The sequence below is a fragment of the Priapulus caudatus genome, unplaced genomic scaffold (assembly GCF_000485595.1).
Source record: "Priapulus caudatus unplaced genomic scaffold, Priapulus_caudatus-5.0.1 Scaffold5, whole genome shotgun sequence".
NCBI classification, from domain to species: Eukaryota; Metazoa; Priapulida; class Priapulimorpha; order Priapulimorphida; family Priapulidae; genus Priapulus; species Priapulus caudatus.
The window spans coordinates 548,596-565,094 of record NW_014577066.1 but is presented as its reverse complement, the minus strand read 5'-3'; the positions used below and the strand labels follow the sequence as shown (position 1 = coordinate 565,094).

General features: G+C 43.9%; 1 protein-coding gene across 1 annotated transcript in view; it reads left to right on the top strand.

The window, feature by feature from the left end:
• Nucleotides 1–7,294: 7,294 nt before the first annotated feature.
• LOC106804644 (nucleolar protein 6-like) overlaps nt 7,295–16,499 on the top strand; it is a 15,631-nt gene continuing 6,426 nt past the window's right edge. Inside the window, exons 1-14 of the mRNA XM_014805915.1 lie at nt 7,295–7,557; nt 7,972–8,088; nt 8,339–8,521; nt 8,923–9,094; nt 9,343–9,474; nt 10,372–10,550; nt 11,468–11,588; nt 12,518–12,663; nt 12,878–12,993; nt 13,149–13,320; nt 13,709–13,834; nt 14,504–14,652; nt 15,001–15,238; nt 15,781–15,906. Coding sequence (XP_014661401.1) covers nt 7,300–7,557; nt 7,972–8,088; nt 8,339–8,521; nt 8,923–9,094; nt 9,343–9,474; nt 10,372–10,550; nt 11,468–11,588; nt 12,518–12,663; nt 12,878–12,993; nt 13,149–13,320; nt 13,709–13,834; nt 14,504–14,652; nt 15,001–15,238; nt 15,781–15,906 — 2,235 coding nt within the window. The 5' untranslated portion in view covers nt 7,295–7,299. The remainder of the gene's footprint in view (nt 7,558–7,971; nt 8,089–8,338; nt 8,522–8,922; nt 9,095–9,342; nt 9,475–10,371; nt 10,551–11,467; nt 11,589–12,517; nt 12,664–12,877; nt 12,994–13,148; nt 13,321–13,708; nt 13,835–14,503; nt 14,653–15,000; nt 15,239–15,780; nt 15,907–16,499) is intronic.

Below are 16,499 nucleotides of genomic sequence, written 5' to 3'. Positions count from 1 at the left end.
TATTATATATATATATATCCAGTGATAATAGTAATCAGTGACGTGATATTATAATCGAGATTATATAGAGTCAGTGGGTCTCGGCCCATTACGGTCCGGGTTGCGCGTGCGTTTTGCTAAAAAGTTTGTTGTAGAGGGCGGCTACAAGGATCCGAAATAATAGCACAATAGCTTCGCGTAGCGCTGCTCGTTGTGCTGAGTCAAACACGTGAGTTAGATTTTAATGTAAACACAGATTAGTATGATCATATAGTACCGGTCAATCAGGGCCCGTAAGCCGTGGGCTAGGCAGAAAACTCACGTGATCTCTATAATACTAATCTGGATAGGGCATCGCCTATGACCAGTGACGCGCAGACGCCATCTTCCAACCCACTCTGTAAAGCTTGAATCTGCCGGTCTGCTCGCCCACAACATTTCAAATGGAATGAATAAAAAACGCGACTTTATTCTAATTATTCAAATATAAGCATGAAAAAAAACTTTTGATCCTATGAGCTTAGAAGATTATATTCAATATGGATATGTATATACGATACATGTATGGAGCCTAAGGGAAGAGAAATACACGAAAAATAAGTTTTTTACGTGACTCCGAGACGAGCGTGCTAGCTAGTCGCGAGCCTATTCAACGCAATTATAATAATTGCTTATGCTTACCATTCGATGGAAAACAAACACAGATGATGAACAGTGATGAAACATGATGAAAATGATGAAAACATGAAATTAATGTTATATATATATATATATATAATATATATATAGTCATATTTATTTATAAGCCATGATAGTGTAGCATTTAGCATTACATGAGGCTACATATAATACTAATTACTGTTATATAAGTCTAATATAAGGCGTGTCACTCGCGGCATAGCCCCTGCCGCCGTCTGGGTATGGTTGTTAGATACAATAATGTAACCCAAACCCAAGAGGATAGGGTATCCTCTTGGGTTTGGGTTACATTATTGTATCTAGGTATGTTGTGTGTGTTAGCATAGGCCTGTACCATAGATCGCTAGGTACTTGCACTAAGCCCGACAAGGCTTAGTCCGAGCCGACGCAGACCCCAGTAATGGTCCCATTAACCCCCGATAAACCCGCACCCTCAGATTACCAAAGCGGAGTTATAACGTCTGCATTTGCGGACTAGACAAGGCTGTGCGACTGATTGTCTATCTTCTAACCCTAGCAAGACCGTTTCTTGGAGCTAGGTACTTGTAAAAAGTTGTATTGTTGTCATGAATGTAAAATTAAATGCTAGGCAACCAAATTAGCTACACCACATTGTAATTTTGGGTCGTGCGTGTGATACTCACTGACAACTCGGCTCTCGCCGTCGTCGACACTCCACCGGATCGCGCAGTAGATGGCTGATGAGCGTCAACCAGGCTACTGATGATGTCGTTTCGCGACCACGGAGCAATTCCCAGCATCTTCGGGGCGTTTTAGCAACCATTGCCTCACGCCACTCCAGTTCACAGTCTCTTAACAGGGATTTCAAAATGGATTTTCAGCTGCGACATCGCGACTATTAGCTAAGAAGGTTTGGGCGGATTTTAATCACCGACGTTAGTTAAGATACGATGATTTCCATCACGACTGTTCGCAGTTTCTGCCTAGGTTTCATCGCGACCTCATCTCGTTTCGGTGGCGTTTCCTTAAGCCGCGCTCCTTATCTGTGTCACGTTCTATTGTGTCTGAGTCCACCTATATTATAGAGCATCCGCGCACTACGTAGTGTATTAGTGTGATGTTTCTTCTTTGATTAAACGGCGTTATTTTGATGGTCCGATGCATAAAGTAATTTTATCTCCGTGTGTCGATTCGTGATGTCTTCCTCTTTCATACGCACCACACCACATTGACGGGGATCAATCAAGGTCACAATCCATTATCGAATCTTAGTACCGGTGCGCTAACGACCGGAGGAGTTATTGAGGCACTTACACAATTAACGGAGATCACACAAGGGGGAATATCCTGTATACGCCATATTTTTTCACCATCTACTAGGTATTTTCACAAATTCGGACGCTGACGGACAATTTCGCGAGTTGGTTAAATTTTATTTCGCGGCTCGTGACTTTGACGGTCGTGTAGTCGCGACACCTCCAAGTACGTGGCAGCAGTCTCGGCTGCCGGCACGGGAGATCACTGCCAGGTAGGCTGCGAGGCCAACGCGTCATCCCGGCGACGCTCCGGCGTCCCGAGCCGCGGCATGAGACGGCTAGTAGAGAAGTGGAACAGCCTAGACCCGCGTGAGTATCAGCGAAATGAGTCGAATCGATGAGCACCTGTCCGTCGAAAATCGCGCAAGAGAGGTTACGGTGCCGATGCGCGGACGGTTAGAAGAGTTGCAAACCTCGGGGCTGCCGGAAACCACGTCGCGATACGCTGGAAGAGTTTCTGCCGGCAACTAGCGTCCTGGGCGATTGCCGAGAGCAACGGCCGCAGCGGCTGGACAGACCAGTAGTCGGGCAGCAGCCAAGCAGCATCGTCCTGACGAGGTCTTGATGTGATGTGAGCAGGAGCGCTGGTCATCGTGATCGTCGGGCAGCTCGCGCGCTTCGCGTCTCCGGCGACGACGTGGCTGCGACACGACGCACGTCGTCTGCGTCTGCGAGCGCCGTCACGCGTGAACACGCTCGTGGCGATCGCCGCGCGGATTGCTGGTCCGTGCTCCGTCCGCGGTGGGTGCTGCGAGTTCGCTTCGATCCGGCGCATGGCTCGCCGAGAACCCCTACACGAGTGCCGTGGCGTGGTTCTCCGGCCCGCCTGGCTTGCGTGCCGCCGAGTGGGAAGCGGCCGGCGTGTGGCCGACCGCTAACCGGCAGGCGGTCTTTGTTTGCGCAGTGTGGCGCCGTGGTAGCCATTGTGCAACCATGGAACGCCTCCAGAAGAGAGTGTGAGCCCAAAGACGGCTCCAACGATGGTCAGCCCTGCTACAGAGGCGTTGTGTGCAGTGTTTTCGGGCGGAGGTAACCTGCGCTGGTGCCATCGCGCAAGGCCGACTGTCTGTGTTGGCGTTATTGGTCGAGTTAGCGGGTCACGAGCAATGTTATGGCGCTCAAGTTTGGGTAGATATGCATTTCTTGACATTTAATAAATTTTTTAAACCGAGAATAATAATAGTACAATCTTTTTCATTTCAAAAATCCCAGCCCACAGCACTGATACTTCAAGAAAGTGTACATTTAGCCCATGCCATTATTCTGCCAACCTGGGCAGTTACCCGATGTCGGGCCAAAGTGCAAGCCGGGGGGTCTAGGCCGTAATTCGCAATGTCAGTGCCAGGTATATTGGATTTGTGCCCAAATTAACCGATATTGGAGGCCAATATTGGCCTGTGCTTTGGTCTGTCTGGCGTATAATGGCCTTATATGCTAGTATATCTCTTATATATGCTATATATTGCTAATATGCATTATATATGCTATATATTGTATATGTAGGCATATATAATTTTATGTAGACATTAGCTCTATGTACTATTAGCCGCTTACCATCGAACTGCTGCGCTTGGGCCGCTGCCAGCCGCAATTCATGTAAGCGGGTATAGTACTAGAGCTCAGGCTATGAGACATATGCTATATTTAGCCTTGGACCGAATAATTCTGTCCAGATATACGTTTTATCAATCATATCTAAATCTTTCATCTATCTGATCATATATAATATAGTAATAGGCCTAGTACTACTACCGTATAGTAGTATATTGACGTTATTCGAACAGCCTGCGTTGGCAATAATATTGAATATTGCTAGTATAATTAATTGTATATAGTCAATTAGTGATTATATGTAGCCTATGAGGCTAAATGCTTACACCTTAATGCCTATAAACTTTTAAAAATTTATATAATCTATATAATATAAGTATAATCTTCACTGTTTCATCTTTTCATCATGTTTCATCATCTTGGTTTGTTTTCAACGTATTATGAACAAAGAATTATTATAATTGGTTGAATAGGCTCCGACTAAGGCTAGCACGTGTCTCGTGACGTCACGTTAAAAATTATTTTCGTTGTATTTCTCGTTCCCTTAGCTCCATACATGTATCTAAATTACCATATCCATATTTATATTTGTCTCTTAAGTAGATGCAAAGTTTTTTTCGATGCTAATTTGAATAATTAAGAATAATCGCGTTTCTTTATTTTTCGTTTGAAATGTGTCGGGCACAGCACGGCAGATTCAGCTTTACAAGAGGTATGGAAGATGCGCGCTCTGCGCGTCACTGTCATGTTTAAGCGCGGATAGGCCAATGCCGTTCTATCACGATCTATATTATAGAGAATTCATGAGAAAGATTGCTATCCAGATCAAGATCCAGAATCCATTCTTTGTGCATTGCGATCCGCTTAATCGCTTTTTATGCTACTGCGTAGTTCGTGTAAGCGTGTTTTACGTGTAAGTGGCCCTGGCTAGGGGTAGCCGGACTACTGGTATCCCAGTACGTACATGGCGTAAGGCCCTGGTCCATCCACCACGCGGCGCGGCACGAGCACCAGCGGACGCCCCGGAAAAACGGCGTGCGTTCACTCCCTACGCCCAAAGTTCAAAGTCTCATTCAATATTTGGCTTATGGCGCACGCTCTGCCACTGACACTCGCCACGCACGCACTGGCGGCCAGCCGCCTTTCCACGGCGAGCGGCGAAAGTCAAAATGAGTTGAGTTTTGCCGCGGCTGACTCGGTGACGGCTGAAAAGACAATTGAACCAATCACGTCGAATTGTTTTAGTCATCTGACGTAGTCAGATGCAGCTTGTGTAGAATCGCCATGATCATCGTCGTGTGCGTCATCCGTTGCGTTCCGTCCGTCCGTCCGTCGTCCGTGCCGTTCCGTCAACAGTTGGGCACAATCTTAACCGCTCGATCGTACGTTGTGTCACGATATTCCGGAGACGTGGGGTCCTAGGGTAATCGAAAACGAGTTGGGAATGTCGAAGCTGGGGTCAAAGCGCGTTTTCGCAAAGCGTCAGAGCTGTAAAATAAGGGTGAACATTCCTCCTTACTTAAGGTATAGGGACGGAAATTGCAGGAATTGCGGCACAAATCTAAACACGGCTTCGACCTAAGGCTCTGATGTCGGTGTATAGCATCATTGGTAGGAAAAGCCATCACGCCGCCGAAATCTGGAGTCACGGCTCAACTGGGCCAGGGCAGTATTTTAGACATTTCTGAGGACATGCGTCTGCTGCAGGGAGCGATTGAAAAACTTTATTTGCTTTTCAGCGGTCGACTAGCATTTTTATGGCATATATTGAAAGGACATGAATCTGTTCTACTTTCTGCTGACATGGCGAAGATAAGTGTCAATAACGCTTTTGACGCCTCAAGATGGAGGGTTTAAACATGGATTTGTTGACTGTCTTGTTATAAGAATTTGACTGCCGGGTTGCTAGCTAGATCTATACATGCCTGGATGTCATGAGGCTAAGAATGTCAGCAGTGAATTTCAAAAAGCTAAAATGCTTGTGCTTAAGAGCGTTTATGCTCCTTAGAATCGTATAATTTTTATGCGCATTGCTGTACTGTCAGCTCATTTTACATGTTAGCCGTATGCCACTGCCAGTGCGCCTACGGCCAGTGCATGGGTTGGTGTAGTGTACTGTGTAAGTTTTTGCCGGTTTTGCGTTAATTTGGTTACGGTGGCAGCTCTTATTGCAGGGCCTGATAGGCTTTGCCTAGGTAAATGGCATTGAGTGCTTACGCTATTCTGTCTTGCCAAATACGTGTTGACTTCGTACGATGGGAGGCTTCCATCTTTTAATGCTGAAGAGCAGCTAAACGTACGCCGCCTCTCGTGGCAACTTTTATAACGATTCCAACGAACATTCCCTTTGAAGACAGGTTCCTGATACGCATCGCCTCTGCATTCCACTGTTTCGGCGTGTATGTGACACATTTGCGGACTAACAGGGTTTACTAGAATCCACCACTTCCACCACAGAGTCACCGCAGGTAGACGTTCAGAATGAGCACTGTCGGCTCTGCGGCTCTTTTTTATGCAGGTGTTCTGCGCTCACGGCTACCATGCAGCCAAGGACAACAGAGGACATAGCATAATTTCTCATCACTGACACCAGAAGTGAACCAATGCGGCTCAGACACAATGCGCGAAATCACAATGGTATTTTTTTCAGCACAACGGCGCTGCGTTTGCTGTGTCGTGTCGTGTCCGCGTGTGTGGAGACGGGCCTTAAGGCCCTATACGGCTAGTTAACGCGTGTTCCTAGTTGTTTGGATTCAGGTGTTCGCTGGCTTGCCGTTATATAGGCAGGACGGTGATGCCACCGTAGCAATAACAGGTAGTACGAACATGATTTGTCAAGGGAACATAACACAGTTAGATTCGGGTTAACTGTACGCGTTATATTGTTATTGCTTCCTACTAGTTTTCATAATTCCGCCTGCTGCAATTCGTATATGCAGTCGCGACCTATAACCACACTAGATAATAGTAATACTGAAGAATTAACGCCAGTCGCCGGTCTCGTGCCCCTCTCACGGTCGCTCCTCGTTCGCGTAGACCTAGGCAGCCTCCGACGGGTCTCTCCCTCGGTAGTTCGTCCCATGGCTTACCTAGCTGAAATCCCGTTCTTCTCGACTGCCGTTTTATTCGCCGCTCTCTTGCCGTTGTTCCCTAGGTTTTCACCTACCTGAAAACCCGGCTTGCTATTCCCTCTGTTATCTCTCTCCTCGAGACCTAAAAGGCTTTCTTTTCTTCCTCTTCTTCTTCTTCTTCTTCTTCTTCTTCTTCTTCTTCTTCTTCTTCTTCTTCTTCTTCTTCTTCCTACCTAGACCTGAAAAATAACGCTCTTGCTCTGCGATTCGGCGCGCTTTATATACCTAGCTGGCCCCGCCCCCCTACGTGCCGTTGTTTTGCATGCGTTGTCAAAACCCTCCGCAGATTTCGTTCGCTGGTGCAATCGTTTCACCTGCTGACGCAACCCATCCTACGACCCGTCCGATATACCGGAACGTACCCTGGTAACTATCTGATATGGTTAGGGTTAAGGAGGTAGGCGTAGGCGACTCCCTAGACTCGTTAGTGGAGTAGGCGAGGTACGGTCCGGCATATTAGATAGTACCAGCCTACCAGGGTACGTTCCGGCAGTACCCTGGGGGACATAGACCCTCTCTGCGTTAGCTGAAAATCATCTTATCCATGTAATCAGGAGTAGATAATAGAAGATCTTCTATTATCTACTCCTGATGTAATGATATTCTTGAGTGTGCATGGTCTAGTAGTTTTTTGTTGTTTTGTTTACTTTTAATAGGTTGACATGCTAGGTGAAATGGATGACGGAGCAGGTGTTGGCACCAGTTTTTCTGAGGAGAGTGAAGATGAAACTCAACTACAGGCTGAAAGCGCGATCCACCAAGTGATGAAACGGAAGAATGACTCATCAGAACTACAGTCTAAGAAAAAAGCTCGCATCTCCAAGTCTAATCCAAAGCTATACAAACCGCCAAGCGGTAATGAGTTGAATCAACTCAAAGAAACAGAAAATCATTTTCATTCAAATTTGTTTAAGCTACAGGTAATAGTATAGAGCATTTAAATTTAAAAAGATTTTACTAAACAGTGTAAGGATAGACAAATATTATAGTTTTATGTTCATGTTTGGAATAGTTAGTACCTATTCCTGTAGATTATGCCAATTATAACCCCCTAATACTATATGTCATTGTAAATATAAAAGCAGTACTAGTCTTGTCTTTTTATGGTTTTTATAAAGTAGGACTTAATACTTAATATAAAAATCTATAGTCACCATGCATCCAATAACTTTTTGCTGGCAATAACTATTCTACCTTGTTTATAACTCTGAGCAGTTCATTCATGGTACATATTAACTGCCATTGAAAATATGTAATACTAGCTTGTAATTATTTTTTTGCTTATCAATTATGTAATATGGATCAGTTTATTATCCTGTCTTTTTTATCTGCAGATAACTGAGCTCATTTCAGAGGTTTGTCTGAAGAGCAAATGGAAAAAGGCGACTGAAGAATACTTGGTGCAGTTAAAGGATGCTCTGACGAAACTGCCCAATAGTAAATCACATGAGGTATTTATACATTAAAAATCATCATATATGTCACCAGGTCATGTTGAGAAGGGAGTGTAAGAAAATCATTTTATCACTGTTTGTTATGAAATCAATGTGTATCACAGTCGTGATAGAAGTTACATCTCCCACTTTATCCAATCATGTGAGAATGAAATTTCTGCCATAGTCTGCAGAATGCATGCTGATACCCTGGTCTAAGTAGTTATAAAACCTCATCATGTTCAGCTGTGGTGTAATGTACATTCAGATTACAGATCAAGCATGGCTAACAAAACAAGGCATCCACATACCAATCATCCAGAAACCTTACAACGTAAAAGGAAAATTTCAATTTGTAAAACCGGAGAATATTGATGTGGTTGGTGGCTTCCCTATGGATCTCTGCTGCATGCCTGACATACATGTGGACTTGGCTGTGGAGATACCAAAAGTGAGTGCATGACGTTTAATACATTCTGCTACTCTACATCATGTAATGTACAATCGTACTAATCAATAAATTAACCTGTACACCTAAAACTAGTCCTGTCACTTTTTTATTCAGCCATCTACAGGCTCTCTTGTAGCAACCTCCATACAAGATACAAGTTCTGTACCTCCATAGCCTGCTCTGGCTGCCTACCCTTTTAAGCCAAATTCCCACTAAACTACTTTTTATAGAACATAATGTTAACCTACGTAAAGATTTGACAAACTGGTAACTCCTTCAATGCCCACGACAATTTTTCTAAAGATTGGAAATGATTCAAAAGTTTGCTAGGTTTTAAAATATTACAATATATGCCTGGACCAATGTTTGAAAAAAAATCTCATTTTTATGGCTGTTTTTAGGAGTGTTTACAAGAAAAGGACTTTCTGAATCACCGTTACCTTCGCAAGAGGGCGCTTTACTTGGCATTTATTGCTTCGAAGCTATTAGAAAAGAGGTCGCTGGTGAAGAAGTTGATGTTTACCTATCACCATGGCAACCACATGAAGCCTGTTCTGATAATAACACCAGAAGGTTCTTACATAATTTAGATTATATAGTTTGGCGAGAGTCATTGTTATGAAAAATTTATTAAATCTATGAACAAGATGCTCGATGCGAATGTCTTAAAAAAACAATGTCATGTTGTCTTCAATATTTTCCAAATACAATCAGTTATGGTAGCCTGTATTAAAAGGTTAATTTTATTCTGCTGCATTTCTGTATTCAATGTCTAAATACCTTGAACATTTAACAGAAGCAGATTTTTCCCCTGACATTAGGAAAGGTTGGTCATCACTGCACAGTGCGACTTCACACAACCATCCCCGATGGCTACTACAAAATGTCACGATTCATGCCATCTAAGAATAACATCAGGAGCAGCTGGTACAAACCATCTAATGAGGAAGAAGGTAAACCATTTTGGCTTTCTTTGGAGCATCCACGAAATCCAGTTGATAATTTCTCTTGTATAATGACCTTCCTGAAATACACATTCGTTTATCCCATAACGAAGCTGCACTTATTAAAGGAATACTTGACTCTAGGTTCTAGGGTTATTTTCAGTTGATTTCGGTTAAAATTACGCTACATTAAAAATTTCATGGTTCAATCACCATTAGAAATATATTTTTTTTAATGTTTTAAAACTAACATCTACAGTTTGATTACAACGATGGTGGCTCCACTCAAAGCGCACGATCTGAAAAGTTGTGCAAATTAACTTTTAAGCCAAGGACTACAGAACGAGGGTGTTTCTTATTTATTAATTTCGAAGCAGAAGGATTGCAATATCTTATAAACGATATATAGTTTCAGTTATAATATGGATAAATTTCTCTTAAAATGAATATCGTTCGGTTAAATAGCATTTAGGTATAAATATAATTGCACTTTTGTGATTAGCCCTCGGTCTGTAACGTGCACAATATATTGGCAAATGCGCAACTTTTTTAGGGTGGCAGCACGATCGCGGGTGTCATGTCAGCGCCCAAAAATGAAGATTTCGAAATTTAATGTTGTTTTATGACAAACGTGAATGCGTAATTGTAGATATTTATAGGTATGTGCTATTATTTATAAATCTACTATCATAATATACTCTCAAATTCTAGAGTAAAGTATTCCTTTAATGTAAAAAAGGCGGCATTTGTACCATTTTTTCCCACGGTGCATTATGCATTATATTGTGTCCACGTTTCGCCATCATTGTTGCTGGTGGTGTGAAGGGTTGGCTCGGGTGTCTGTAGTTGGTCATTCACAGAGTTAGGTGAGCGTTGTTAAAGCGACGTGGTGTTGTGAATGCACAGTGTCGGCGGTCGGGAGCTGGGACGACGAGGCGACGCCGCGCTATAACAACCTCGTGCTGGCAGACGCAACGGCACGCGCGAACAGCGAGCGTCTGCGCGATGCCGTCGCGACGTTCCCCGGTCTCCGCGACGCCATACTGCTGCTGAAGGTGTGGCTGCGACAGCGTGACCTTGACCAGGTAAGCCCCTCCTCGCTGGTCACGTGCGTCGATGCGCCGCCGTGACATTGCTCGTAAGGTCGGGCGCAGTCTATTCGTCGAAAAGAGCCGCTCCACTCTTTGCAGTGATGTGGCAATGTGGGGTTGCTAACACTGCTACGGCAGCCAGTCTGATTTCTTTAGATATTCTATTTGCAGAACAAATTTGTGTCATTGTTCACGATAGTTGTCTATGGCAATGGTATTGAGTTGCTATCGCAATTGTTCAGACTTAGTTAGACCTATATTCCCCCTCGTGCAATCAACGAGCTTAGCACATCACAGTGGTTATGGATGATGTGAAGTGTTATGACTCTGGTATAGAGGCAGTTAGAATTGTTTGCGTGTCTCGTTAGTGTGTGATATATACAAGTTGGATCTCACTAATCCATAAAGATTGGGACCAGGCCAGTTCCTGATTAGTGAAAATTCTGAACAACCCAAGCTGAGGTTGTGAAGAAATGGGGAAAAATTATTATACTGCAATATTAATGATACCTGAACTACTTACTTAAGCATAAATCGAGTCCAAGCTTACTGGTCCTATTCGTGATAAAGTGATTAGGCTATTGTACAAGTTTATTGTATTATGGCACAAGTTCAATGTACTATTATATATATATATATATATATATATATATATATATATTATGTATATGGCATATCAATTAATAGATTAGTAGTTAAAGTTATAGTCGCCATTCCAAGCCATAGAAGCTGACAAACTATGCTAGAAGCTACATAAGAGCTAGAACTATGGATTGGTGGGATCGCTTTAAAGTGGTTCGGATGTGTCCCGATCCATGTCTGTATGATGTGACTGCGTGGTGCAGAGGTGGTTTGGATGTGTGTTGGTTGTGAGTTCATGTGTGCGCGCGGTTGTGGCGGCTGTGCTTCAGGCTCGTGCTGGCTTCACTGGCTTCATCATGTCGATGTTCGGCGTGCATCTGCTCGCGCAGCGTAAGATCAACCGCTCGATGAACAGCTACCAGGTGCTGCGTGTGCTGCTCACAGCTCTCGGTGAGTTTCTCCTCCTCTTCCTCCTCTTCCTCCTCTTCCTCCTTCTCCTCCTCGTTCTCCTCCTCCTCCTCCTCCTTCTCCTCCTTGTCCTCCTCCTCGTCCTCCTCTTTCTCCTCCTCCTCCTCCTCCTCCTCCTCGTCCTCGTCCTCGTCCTCCTCGTCCTCCTCCTTCTCCTCCTCCTCCTCGTCCTCGTCCTCGTCCTCCTCGTCCTCCTTCTCCTCCTTCTACTCCTCTTCCTCCTCCTCCTCGTCCTCCTCCTCTTCCTCCTCTTCATCCGCCTCCTCCTCTTCCTCCTCTTTCTCCTCTTCCTCCTCCTCCTCCTCCTCCTCGTCTTCCTCCTCCTCCTCCTCCGCTGTTGTTGCTTTACTTGTCTGTCAACTCCTTGCTTTAAGCTGAGTTTACACTACCGACTATGTTGGCGAATTGGCGAATTGGACCAACTTCCCAACTACACAACCGACAATCGGCAGTGTAAACGCAAAAGTTGCGCGACCAACCGATTGATAGCAACTAGTTGGGAGTTAGAACATGTTGTATTTTCGCCAACTCGGAGTTGCCGAATTGTGAAATTGGTCCAACTCGCCAATTCGCCAACATAAAGTCGGTATTGTAAACCCAGCTTTACTTGCTCTATTTGTCTGTTCACCTCCTCTTCTCTACTTGCTCTACTTGTCTGTTCACCCCTTCTGATTTACTTGCTATATTTGTCTGTTCACCTTCTCTTCGCTCCACCTCTCACTGTCAGTGTGGACTGTTAAGACTAGTGTTACAATTGGTTTGTGCAGTGCTTTAATTAATTTAATAATGTATTGTAATACTTAAATGGAAAGTGCTAATGCTACATTATTTCGAAGGGTTTCGTCAATACGCGGCACTACTCGTTAAAATGTTGCGCCTTACGTCACTGTGCTGTTTCTGTGTATCCGCAGTGGATTCTAACTGGACAAAAGATGGTGCTAGTCTATGCCCAACAGCAAATCTATGCGAGTTCCATGATGCGTATGACGTTGTGTTTTTGGACACATCGGGATGCATAAATCTCTGTGCAAACGTAGATGTGGTCACGTACGACAGGGTGAGCTGCTAACATGTTGTAACGAGGTTATAATAAATTGTAGTTGCGAGAAGCGATACATGCGTTTTGCGTTTCACCAGTGTTGGCATGGTTGCTGCTTTTGGTCCCCACAATTTTTGCTTCCCATGTCTCGAGATTTTTGCTATAAAGTTCAAACGAATTCTTTGAATTTCTTACGTTTAAATTTACGACTCTTCTGATCTTGTTGCCATAGGTAAAGCATGAGGCAAGACTCTCCATAGACCATCTCAACGACTGCTCTGTCGATGGGTTCGAAGCCCTGTTCATGCGAAAAATGGCCTTCACCCAGAAATTTGACCATATTTTCATGTAAGTGTTCATGATGCGAATATTTATATCATTCATGTTATTCACTTTCATCTAAAGCATTCTGCAGTTGTGTGTGCATGCGTGCGTGCATATCTTTGTGTATGAGTGCGTGTTTTGGGCTAAAAATAGACAAATTTTACTTCAAAATTTAACAGGTTGACGGATGTCTCTCGCCTGGTCGTTAAAGCAGACGGGCCCATAGGCAAGTTGGTGGACCATTGTGGTGATCAGGTATCGACCGTGCTGCCATCTGTTTGCAACATTTTGAAACAAGGTCTTGGCAAACGTGTGAACTTGCTGGATGTGGAACGAAGGCAGCCGGAGCAGGTGAATGTTTAGAAATTGTAGTGAACTCAAATATTTGGCAAGATATGCAAGAAGCCATCGGTCAGCAAGCAAGTTACATCAAACTTAGCGAGATACTTACCATCTAGTCATGCATAGTATGCTCGTGAGTTTGTCATTGTTATGTGTTCTTTTGTTGGAATATTTGCTTCGCTAATCGTCGTACGTTATAGCTGTTACAATGTATAATTAACGATACACACAAAATAGATTGGTTTATGTACAATAAATTAATGTAATAGTGAATGAAAATTATTAACGTGCAGTAATTGCACGGTTAATTACACGTAATCCACAGTAGCAGTTAATTATGTACTTCTGATGTAATATATATAGTTATTATAGATAAGACATTATAACTGTGCTGTAGTGGGGAGTGGATGAGGAGCCCCCATCACCAGCGCACATTCGCACGCCACTCGTGTTTGGACTGCTGTTGAACCAGGAGTCGTCCTCTAGTCAGGTGCTGCGTGGTCCCGACGCCAACACTGCAGAGGTGAGTGACACCGTCGTCGTTGAAGTAGTTGCGCGTTACTCTAAACCAGGGGTTCTTAACCTATGGTCTGTGGAGAGGGGTCCGTGGATGGGCTTCAGGGGGACCGTGAAGCAGGCACATACAAATTTCGTGTTTATGTGCTTATGTGCATTTTTTCTGGAGAGGGGTCCGTAGCTTTCACCAGATTCTCAAAAGGGTCCATGACTCAAAAAAGGTTGAGAACCACTGCTCTAAACGTTCGTACGGTTGGCCGGGGCAGTTTTACAGTTTCATTCCGTTAACAAACAATAAGCTAGTCAAATCTATAGGTAGGTGGTGCAGTGAATTTCCGCGACATTGAGCTGGTCCAGGTATTTATTTTACACAAGATTAATCGTAGCTCAATAGACGTGATCCAACCACCACTGGCCCGCAAGCGCTATCCATGTTTAGTTCCCATTGATGTCTCTACAGTACTAATAAGCAATTAATAAATAGTATCTGTGTAATATACATTGATCATGTAAATAAATAGTATATATTATAATGAATAATATTATATTATATTTTATTATAATATTTGATATAATAGCAGTGGAAAAATTCTGCAGTAAATCGGAACCCGTTTAAGTTGGGGGGAAAAAACTCCCACTTATACGCATGGAAATTTCATTCGTCATTTTTTCGCAGGCAGAGGAGTTCCGCCAGTTTTGGGGAGACAAGTCGGAGCTGCGACGTTTCCAAGACGGCAGAATCTGCGAGGCTGTGGTCTGGCCCGGCAGCACCATCGCAGAGAAGCGCGTTGTATGCCGGTGCATCGTAACACATCTCCTGCAGAGGTTTGTTGAGAGGCAATTCAGAGAAGAGTGTCGCGAATTAATGAGTTTTTCGAAGTGAATGGTTGTTGCCTTTCACCGTCATTCCTAATGTTATATTATCTGTGCATAACATTAACATAATTGTGAGTGCACGGTGGTCACCCTCCGTCTCTCAGACATGTTCGATAAGGTGGTAGATAATTAAATAATGAAGGTGTTCTCTATTCATACATGTACCTTAACTTGGAAATGAGTTTTGCTCAAAGCTTTCTATGGTCTAAGCTAGAAATACACCAGATATAATCACTTTATGTGCGAGCATGGCTAGGATTGGTATTAATAAATCTCCTACATCTCCTTCCCCCGAAGGCACTTTGGCGTCGATGCGTCCTTCGTCGTCTACCGGCCTGACTGTCTGGACGCGCTGCTGGCGGTGCCGTGCCGCGGTCGCGCAGTCGCGGCGCCCGTCTACGGCGCGGGCGAGGAGGCGAACGTCGCCATTGTGCGCAGCCTAGACGCGCTCACCAAGACCCTGCGCTCGCTCACCGACCTTCCGCTCGCGATCAAGGCCGTGCAGGGAACCGCCGCCGTTTTCCGTTATACGGAGGTACGCGTTTCCACTACCCCCACCCCTGCTTACTTTATTAATTTATTTAATTAATATTTAATTTACATTTATTACCCTGGCTTAATGTGGCCGTGTAGCGGCCGTGTACTATGACACCAAGGTACGCATCCCACGTTTAACTTGACCGTACGAGGTTTCGCACAGAGTTTTTGTTATGTTGCGGTCATGGTAAATCTTCGTAAGCCCAATGCTCGTAACAGCAGTTCTTTGCAGGAGAAATTTCATAATATTTCTGGTGTCACGGTCTTGGTAAAGTTACTGCTGGAAATATTAGGCAATTACAGATGCGCTGAGATCTTTGCGACATTGTTATAATCGACTTGACATGTGAAAGACATAGCAACTGAGTATGACCAGCATAAAAGTGCTGTCTGTGATGTAGCTGAAATTGTTCAGCTTCGTTAAAGTTTTGAATGATTTGTTAATGTTGATGGGTGGAATAAAGTGTATAACTTGCCAGAAATGTGTTTATTCATATGCACTTGCATACTAGGTATTTCTAATAGGATCACATATTGCAGGTGCTACCACCTATACCGAGTAGCACAAAGGGAAATGCTGTTGTAAAAGATGACTTCTTTGTTCCAAAGTCGTACAAACCAGCACCACCATGGGTTCCTACACTTAAGGGTAAGTGCTTAGAGAAGGTGTGCCACCAACACAGGCAATACACATATACCATCCATGTAAGAAAGGCTGTGGTAATGCATATTTTATGCACGGTTTTAATGCTGCATGGATTGATTCAGTTGTTTTACAGACACTAGACGTGTGAAGTTTGAAGGCCAATCAGTCATCTCCGACAATATTTAACATTCGTGCAACATATATATTCATGTTTTCGACCACATTGAAATTATACTAGGAAAAATATATTGCATCATGCTCTATCTGTCTTACTTTATAAGTATATGCAGCTCTTTCTAGCCTAATTGGCCTGTCTGTCCGTGCGTGATAACCATGCTCCCATGGATATTGTTGCAGTTCAATCAACGACAGCCAGTTCGTACATGGTTGTACACGCATGCAAGCGAAAATGTCAACATAAAATGCTTTACTAGGCATTGTTTTTAGCTCATCTGACATAGTCAGATGCAGCTTGTAGAATCGCATGATCGTCCGTCCGTCCGTCCGTGCGTCCGTCCGTCAACAGTTGGGCACAAATCTAAACGGCTCGACGTACGGTCACGATATTCGGGACGTGGGGGGGTAATCCGAAAACGAGTTGGGATGTCGAAGC